This window comes from Bombus vancouverensis, chromosome 7, assembly GCF_051014615.1.
Source record: "Bombus vancouverensis nearcticus chromosome 7, iyBomVanc1_principal, whole genome shotgun sequence".
Taxonomy (NCBI): Eukaryota; Metazoa; Arthropoda; class Insecta; order Hymenoptera; family Apidae; genus Bombus; species Bombus vancouverensis.
In genome coordinates, this window is record NC_134917.1 from 13,321,154 (window position 1) to 13,330,889 (window position 9,736).

General features: G+C 32.1%; 2 protein-coding genes across 2 annotated transcripts; one reads left to right on the top strand and one right to left on the bottom strand.

Moving 5' to 3' along the window:
- Nucleotides 1-1,521: 1,521 nt before the first annotated feature.
- On the bottom strand, nucleotides 1,522-6,076 carry LOC117156014 (haloacid dehalogenase-like hydrolase domain-containing 5). Its single transcript, XM_033332663.2, has 4 exons — nucleotides 5,949-6,076; nucleotides 5,637-5,883; nucleotides 4,040-4,857; nucleotides 1,522-3,957 (listed from the first exon to the last, which is right to left on the bottom strand). Exons 2-4 carry the CDS (start codon nucleotides 5,691-5,693, stop codon nucleotides 3,645-3,647), a joined length of 1,188 nt encoding a protein of 395 aa, XP_033188554.1. The 5' UTR covers nucleotides 5,694-5,883; nucleotides 5,949-6,076; the 3' UTR covers nucleotides 1,522-3,644.
- Nucleotides 6,077-6,243: 167 nt separating this feature from the next.
- Nucleotides 6,244-9,691, top strand: eIF2D (eukaryotic translation initiation factor 2D). The gene is made up of 8 exons (XM_033332654.2): nucleotides 6,244-6,905; nucleotides 6,995-7,382; nucleotides 7,458-8,084; nucleotides 8,157-8,302; nucleotides 8,471-8,551; nucleotides 8,623-8,827; nucleotides 8,907-9,075; nucleotides 9,149-9,691. Exons 1-8 carry the CDS (start codon nucleotides 6,850-6,852, stop codon nucleotides 9,223-9,225), a joined length of 1,749 nt encoding a protein of 582 aa, XP_033188545.1. The 5' UTR covers nucleotides 6,244-6,849; the 3' UTR covers nucleotides 9,226-9,691.
- Nucleotides 9,692-9,736: the final 45 nt, after the last annotated feature.

Here is a 9,736-nt window from a genome sequence, read left to right on the forward strand (position 1 = left end):
AAGGCTTACAAATGTACAGTAATCTTCGGACCATATTCCAGTTATGTATGTTCAGACGAGCCTTGAATTTTGAATTAGGAATGACATCCGCGACTTTACTGCACCGCAAGGCGTGCATCATGGCACAGAAATGAATAACCGGTTTGTCCATTTATGGGCGAGCCGAGCAAAGTGTTACGCATCGATTTCGACGAAATTTTGACTGGAGATCTAAAAATTTCGGTTCATTATTACTTTCATTTATTATTTAATTAGTAAGTATTAATTTCTCATGCTTCTCTTATATTTTCTAGGCTAACTAACGGTACAAAAGGAACATAAAAAGTCCATAAAAAAGTCAATGCATAACATACAAAAGTACGATCCCCTTACTAGGTGTCAGTGGTTTTACTCATCAACCTTGATTAACAATCTTACAACCTGTTTCGCAAACTGGATCAGTGAACGCAACATTCTCATTATGGATGTCATTTATCTGTTACAAGAAATCGAATTACTTTTATTTCATACTTGAGGTCATATCAATATAAATTCGGTGAATCATTTCCGTTTTATTGCAATCTTTTATCATCGATCTTTTATTTTAAAAAGTCTCACAAATACGACGATCGTACGCTACGTTTTTAATTCCGTTCACGGGCTGACGTAACTCGAGTACACAACGCTGATTAGTAACGCGGCGATGAGGTCAATTACGATAACTCAACCATTAATGAACTCGTAAATTAAGATCATGTGCGATGGAGCGGCACGTTTGGTGTCCAAGAAGAGGCTCACGCAAAGCTCATCCCGAAGAAATCTCGGTCGATTTCTTCTGCTGCCGGAAATGTGTAAATAGAACCGTGCTACTTAGCTCGTTAGGTTTTACTGATTGCTAGTAAGGATGTATTTTCAACCCAAAAAGGCGAGGCACCCGTCGAATCTTTAGGTGACACTTCAAATAGCCCGCATACTTGCTTGAAACCGGTTTTTCTGTCGTCAATTTGCACTCTAAACACAAAAAGACCACTTATGATTACTTTTTTATCGTAGATTGTAGAAAACTGTAGACTCGTGTACCGTGAAAAACTGTTTCTTATCTTCATCTTCATACATTTACACTGGTAATTAATACAAAAATGTCAATCGTAATTATTGAACTTGGAAATGTATGCATTCAAACAAACATCCATGAACTCTTGATAAACCTTTCAACGTGAAACTAAATTTATTCTTCGCGAACAGCGATGAACCGATATGTAATTGAATTATTTCATCAAACGATTGACGGTTTAATTCACAGGTCATGAGACCCAGACGTCTTGCATGTTCCACCATAATGAGAAGCAATGACTAATTTCGACTCAATTTTCTGCACACCATCTAAAAAAAATAGTATTATTCAATGTGCATCTTTAGCTACTCTATGCAGCGCATTCTTCTGTCTACTTACCGATATTCCGCTCGAAAAGCAGCAGAGAAAGTAAGTACATGAAAAATGGTAACGCGAAGGGAAACACTTTCATTCGACGAAATCGGTAGTTTGTTAACGAAAAATATATTGTATATTTTGTTGCATCTAGTTTCTACAATTACACTTTGTTGCGGTAGGCAGAAGAAAATTTGTTCCTTTTCAAACATAAATCCGTTTGTTGTTGTTTGTGTTTGTTCCAATAACAATGATCGAAACCCAAAGTAACGCGACAAATCATATAAATCGTTTTCGTAAAACGAAAATTAATTTCATTAATCATTTAAACGTCGTTAAAAAATATTTATAATGGAAATTAATTTATCGCGTCGTTTTTTCACGAGGTAAGAATCAAGACGTGCAATAAAAGAAAATATAGGTTCAATGAACGTTTCGTTCAGTTAACTAGATAGAGTGTAAGATTCGTGACGAATAATAAATAAAAAAGGATAAATATGGAAAATTTGTATGCCTGTCTTTTATCTTCCACGTGATAGGTCCACAGGCGATACTCGAAGATGATCTTCGAGAGGAAATCGAAATTCCTTTTGACATTTTCCTTTCTTTTCTTTTTTTCCAGAAAAAGGTTTTAGAGAATTATTTCTTGGCACAATCTGTGACTTTCATGAAATAAATAAGTAAAGAAATATATTAGTGCAGAAATAATGAACATAAGTAATCACAAAATGTACTAAAACTTAACTCTAATTTTATTTATAAAAGTCACAGATTGTTTTATGGATAAGGCTCCTATAAAATGATTTTTATAAATAAAAAACAATGTAATTTTGTATTGCTTTCAATCTCGCAACACTCTACAATATTATGTACGTATAATTGCGTATAATTGCCCTTCGTTATCTATAGCATTACTAATTTCGCGGAGCGCTATTCTTTCGCAAAATTTTAAGTTATTTTCTATCGCTAGCAGAAACAATGTTTTCTCTTTTTTCCTCTCTTATAATTCGTTAACGTTAAAACAAGTTATCGACCGACTACTGAAAATGTTCGTAATCGATGTAGGTCAGTCTTCGTCTCAATAGACGTCTTGGTATATTTTTTGTTTTCATTTCATTTCTGTGTGGTCTATTTATTTCATTTTTATGACCTATGATCAGCTGAATCAAATTCTTCTATATAGTGTGCGTTTATAATATTTCATAAAACTTATTTGATGCACATTGATAGAACATTTGTGGTCTTTTCTCTGTTCTTTAAATTATTATACATGTATATAATGATTGAGGTGAAATTGTTTAATAATTTGGTAACTAATTCATTCACGCCTCATTCAATAACGGATCACTACTACGGGTCGATACAATTATGCACGGTGAAACTGTTTGGTAGGACTAGACAAGGTTCTGTGTATAAAGCGATATTCACTAGTGAATGTTAAACAGAATAGTTTAAATAATCTGTCTATCACTAGATTACAATTGTCTTCGATTGAAACACAGCACATTCCGTGAACTTCGTATTTCGTTATTTTTTCTCTTTTTTAATTCATTTCATGAACGCTTTTTACGTACTCAGGACTGTTAGGAAAATCTTCCTATAATCTCACGATATAAGATCAAACGATAAGATTATGAAATGAAATGAAATATTAAAAAATTTAATTATCACATCATAATTAACATGATTAAAAATAGAACTAAAAATTGTTGTGTATACATTCAATATATGAGTGCATATATATATACATATAACATTATCTTCGAACATTTTTCTAAATATTATAATTGTATAACATAAATAATAAAAACTTCGAATATACATAAAAATCTCTATAGATTGAAAGACCACTTCAGCTATAATTAATATCTCTAATGTGCAAGCTTGTACTGCCCGCAAATATGATTGACTCGCAATGATAAATAAAAATTTTGTAACTAATTAGCGTAAGATTACATTAGACACAATTCTTTTTTCCCCTTTTTTGATAAAATGGCATAAATGGCAAATAAAAGTGACGAGAACGATTTAAAAAGTAAAACGCTCAATAAAGTATAGTGTCTATGTAATCAATTACAGCTTTCTTCAGCTCCTTGCCTCAAAAAAAGGCTGACGAAATTAACGTAATACTTACATTACCGAAGATATATCTAATTTCTCTTGTTTTCTTTCCCCTTAATCGATATTAGCATGTGAACACTCCAAGTCTAAAAATACATTCTATATATATTTTAATTCAATCGAATTTTTCCTCCTTAAACGCGACTTTAATAGCTTCGCCAACATGTTCCACTACGAATGCAGGCTTGATCAGGCTTTCTTCGACTGGTAAGAAATCTCTAGGATTATGTTCCGCTATAAAATCCGAATCTCGTTTATGAACACCAGTTTCAACTAAAATACTAATACAAGCTTTTGCGCTAGGCGGAGTGATATCCTTGTTCAGTAGTTTCTTCAGTTTATCAGACTTTAATGCTTCCTCTTTCGCGGAATATGCCAGATATTTATCGTACAAATTTGCACCAAAAATATCAGTATTGATGTTATCTCTGTAAAATTATGTTGAATTTAGTACTCATTTTAATTTAAAAAATTACGTTAGTTTTTTGATATCTTCAAAGTATTAATTACCCAATAGCATATATAGTATCAACATTATGATCTATTCCAATACTTCTAGCATGCTCATGGAGCATCTGATTTGCATGATAGTATGTAACTTCAGTAGGTTTTCCGACTAGAGCAGAATATATCATATCTTTTCCTGTAACCTTTTTATACAAAGATTCCAGACATAACAGATAAGCACCATGCCCATATCTAGGAATTGGTGCTTCTGATACCCACAATAAATCCATATTACATGCCAATACTGGAATGTGTGGATATGGGATATTATCAGATAAACCAGTAGGCATGCCATTAGTCATTAAAAGATCTACCATTAGTTGTAATGGGGTTTCCCAAGAAATTGGTTCGCTAAATAACACAATGCATTCTATTGCAGGAAACTTTGGATCCACAGGACCACATATTGGATTTCTCTTTTTCACATTTACATAGTCTAAAGATGGGAAATTTTTAATTAGTTCTTGAATAGTTATTGTTTTTTTGAATCCCAATTCTTTAGCTATTTCTTTAACTGGCCCTTGTCCAGTTATTAATACTTGTTTATTATGAAATTGTTCGAATAATTTTAATGGTGAATGAGCCATAACAACTTGTGATTCTTTCACTTCAATTCCTATCCATTTAGATAAATCTGCTGCTTTTTGACTACGTAATGCATTTCCACTGTTAGTAACAAACACAGTTGGTACACGAAATTTGCCATCTTTTCCTGTAAGTTGTTTAAAAGCCTCTGGTACGGGTGGTAATACATTTTTGCCACGCACTATTACGCCATCAATATCAAAGAGTAAACCAAATTTTGGTTTAGAACTTAGATGCTGAAAATCAAGAAATTTCTTAAATATAATAATCCTTAAAGAAAAATTTCACTAATATTCATTATTTTCTGTATCTTTATATGTATAAATGAGACTAATGCTCTTTATATGTTTCATAAGGGGATCTATAGTTATTTTGGAGCAAGATATTAAAACAACTACACAAGACCTTGAAGTAAGATGTAAAAATATACTCATCATGTTATGAATGCTATGCAATATATTTTTATACTAGCACATAAAGCAATGTCTGATAAATTTTGCATCATTTGTCTTGATTAGCATTATAATTATAATCTAGAATTAATTTTTATGCAATGTGTTACAAAAAATTATATATATATAATATACATTTCTTATTTTTCAATTAAAATAATAATTAATAAGAGTTTACACTAAATTCGTTAATAATTTATAGCAAAAATTGTTTATAAAAATTCAAATTTTTAAATAAAAGGTAATTCGTTTTAATTCGTATTTTTTAAACGGCATTTGAAGAAAGAAGAAGAAAAAGAATAAGGTAAAGAATAGAATTATCAATAAACGCAAATCTCTTCATATAATCGAATAAATAAATTATTACTACATTCTCAATTTGCATTAGTAGAATGAATTCAATTCTATATTCTATGTTCTATATTCTATATTCTATATTCTATATTCAATTCTATATTCAATTTTATATTCTAATCTATGAAATAAACAAAAGAAGGCATGTATTACTTTGGATTACAGTAACTAGAATCGAATATAACAATGGCGTATGAAATGTAACTCACTCTAACCCCCGTAAACCTCGCGATGTCTGGTCGTAACAATATCTTCATAATTGCCATTCTGTCAGTGGCAAATGTAAGTAAGGATATAGCGATAATATCTTAAAGTTGCACTATATTCAAAGGCTACTTCTCATAGATTGATTATGCATAATGCAACGTTTTGAGGTTATAATGATCTACAGATCGCACAGTATATTTGATCGTGTTTTTCCCGCGTGCCGTAAGAGGACACAATTTATATTATATACTATAAAATACAACTAAAATTATTATCATGTATGATACATAATGCCTTTTGTTTTTGACACAAACTTCTTCTGAATCAATTGAAGAAAGGGTTCATCTAGATGGATTTCCAGATAAATGCTTATTTGTTTAAATATCCCATATTTAAACGGAGCTCAATTAACTAAGATTAAATGTAAAGTCGATTCCATAGTCATATACACTATACGCAGGTCCGACAACTCCTATGGAGGCAGGTGTTATCATTTTGCTCACGATTTGATGTAGCCTAGTTCCTTTATTAACCGCATGGCGCTACAACAAAATTCCTCAATGGATATCATGGGTGTATACGACCGTGGCGCATATGTGCCTCTGGGTCATATAAACAAGTTTCGACGCTCATTTAAGTAGATTAGGGCAAACCGTCCGAAAATTGAAACGTGAAAAATCAACATGAAAGACACGAATGTGTGGTGGCTCAGCTTCTGTCTGAAGAATTTTGTTGTAGCGCTATGCGGCTAATAAGAGAACTAATATAGATCAAAATGATAACAGCTCCCATCACCAAAAATTAGACGAATTGCTGGATCTGTGCCTGTGTCGATTCGAATGTTGATAACTATACTACCAACTGTCAGCAGAAAGATGACAGTGTTAATATATCTTTTTATGTAGGATTTTCGTATTAATGTATTAACAGATACGCTGGAAAAGTTGTTAACGCTTATTGATCCTATTGAATCCCTTGTCATAAATTTTTTTATATTAATTGTTGATTTTTGCGACCTATTGATCAACCATTGTACGCATGTTTCATGCGGAATAGTTGCGTCGTAACAAAGTTTAGTTATCTTGATTAGAACTACAACGATTAAAAAAGCAGATAAAGGGTTGGATAACCTGTATCTCGAATATAGCCGAATTTTTAACAGTGTACTTTCGGATTTTTTAACTCATTTCTTTTTTGTATTTTCACTACATCAAAATGTTTATAAAACCATTTAAAGTAAAATCTAACAATCAATTGAAAGGAACAGAAAGGTTAGTATAATTTGATTGTTTAGTTATAGTGAGTTATATGTACAAGAGATTATATGTATATTAATAAATTCTGTATTGTTTATGACCAGAAAAAAATTATGCGAAGAAATTTTAGCAGCATATCCGACGCTGACAGATGAAGAAACGCAATCGTTGATTCCTAAGAAAGAGACGATAAGCGTTATGAAAATTTTAACTTACAGTGGCCACTCAGGAAAAGTATATTGTGTAGCTAAAATACCCATGTTTTTCCAACTTGAATCTTTGCATCAGGCATTATTACCTACTATATTCACTTTATGGCATCATCCAAATTTGTTAAGGACTTTTACAACTTATCCTCCAGTTGTAACAAAACTAGCTGGAGGTGCAAATTTAATGTTGCCTGGAGTCAGTATCAAGGAGCCTGTAACATTATATTCTTTTGGAAAATTACAAAAGGGTACACCTGTTTCAGTAAACACAGATGATAATAAGGTACATTATTATAAAAGTTTATTCTTATTTTAGCATAGTTATAAAGAGGTATAATTAGAATTCCTTTTGGCCTAGGCACCGGTTGCTGTTGGCTTTACTGCTCTTTGTAGCGAAGACATGTACATGTCTGGAGGACACGGAAAATGTGTAGAAATTATACATGTAATAGGTGATACACTTTGCCAATTAGGGAAGCCTCCTGTAAGGCCAGACTTAGGACCACCAAATATTGATACAGATAATGATAAATTGGAAAATATAAATGAAATAAGTGAGCCGAGTAATGATAATAATGAAGAATCACTTGTTGAAATAATGGACGATTTAGAAATAAATAATGATAGAGTATCAGAGATTGAATCTCCTTGCGAGGAAGAAAATAAAATAGAGGAATCTGATGAAATAAAAAATTTATCTACTGCTCAAGAAGAAGCAACTGTGGATCCACTAAAGGAAATGGACAGTTTGTTAGAATATTGCTTTCTAAAAGCTTGTAAAACTTCAGTAAAATCTAATGATTTACCTATGTTGACATCCAATTTCTTTAAAAATCATTTAATAGCTGCATGTCCACCAGATAAAAACATAGATATAAAAAAATCTCGGTATAAAAAGCTATCATTGTTTTTAGCAGAAATGAAAGCAAAAGGTATTATTAACACTTCTGTAACTAAAGGTGTTGAAAGTATATTATCGATTAAGGTAAGATTTTTTAATGGAAGTTTGTTGGAACATAACTTACTCTTAATATAATTATGCTATACCCTTTTGTAGTTTAATCATCCTCTTATAAAAGAACTAGTCATTGTGGAGGAACATACACCAATCCAGGAGCCAGCTGTTTCTAATGCGGCAGTTGTCTCCGAATGTTATAAAGTAACTGCAGATGTTTTGCCAGTACTATCAAAATTCAGATATGAGTGAGTATAGTGTCACACTCAGGATGTGTCATGTTGCCGCGATACACTAATTGCAAAAAGAATGATTTTCTCTGCAGAGCAGAAGTCGACAACTGTTACATCATATACCATTATGCTGTATTATATGACACGAATTATATACATTTTACTCCCATACAATGATTGCAGAAAAGGGGACGTTATGAAAAGAGCTGAAATCAGAAAATGTTTTACTGAATATGTGAAAGCAGAGAATCTTCAAGATGGAAAGTAAGCAGTGTTTAGCCGATCATGTGTTTTATCGTGATTTGGTATGATCATTTAATTGGTTTTGTTTATAGGATACTGAAATTAAACCCGCAACTCGCAGGTATTATGAAAACCAAAGCGAATGTGGAAACTGTGTTGATGGAGGATGGAATAAATAAGTTTATTGGACGTATGACGCATATGCACGAAGTCACTTTAGCTGGAAATAAATTGTTACACACGGGCAAATTGGAACCCATTGACATGAGAGTCACCGTCCGATCCGGTGGTAAGAAGGTACAGTAATTGATCTCCAAAATTACAATACGTACAGTATTATGGAAACGTTAATATTTATTTAGTACTTATATTACAGGTTACGCTAGTAAACAATTTAGAAACATTTGGTATAAATTCTAAAGAGTTCAGCAAGGAATGCCAGAGCATTGGGGCGAGTGCAACAATTACGGACGAACCAGGAAAGAAAACTCCGAGTGTTCTGGTTCAAGGGAATCAGATTTTATACGTATACAAATTACTTACGGGTAAGTAGTGAATTAACGTATTATGAGATATAAACATCTTTATGCTTAAGTCAAGTGAATGTTAATTTTTCAGAAAAATATCAAATAAAGAAGAATTATATAAGAGGATTAGAATTCGCCCCAAAGAAGCAAGGTTCTCATAAAAAATAGGTTGCCTGGCAAAAATTATCACGTGATAGATGTAGCGTTACGTCAAATTTTTCCTCATAAACGATTAAATTTTTATTTATTTCCGATACGAAACTTTCCTGTTACAAGATTAAATTTTTACGAATCATTTAAGAATCTCTCGACTATCAAAAAGACTATATGTAGTCTTCATGATGGATTCTATGTTGAATAAACGTTTATTAGAAAACGTAGGCAGCATTTCTGCCCACATCAAAGCTGTCTGATGCCGCTACATCAATCGGTGTTACTACTTGATATTTCAATTTAGGACGTCCTTAATTCCAAATATACGTATGCTGCCAACTCAATGTATTTCTTTCTAGAAATACTTTTTATTAGGTGTTTCACTAATTCATTAATTACTAACATTGAATATCGAATACAGGAAAACTTCTATGAATTGTAATTGCAATTCGACTGATCAATAAATGAATTCGCAACGAAATTTTATAGTTATTTATCTATCCCTAATCTTTGATAAACGATCAGA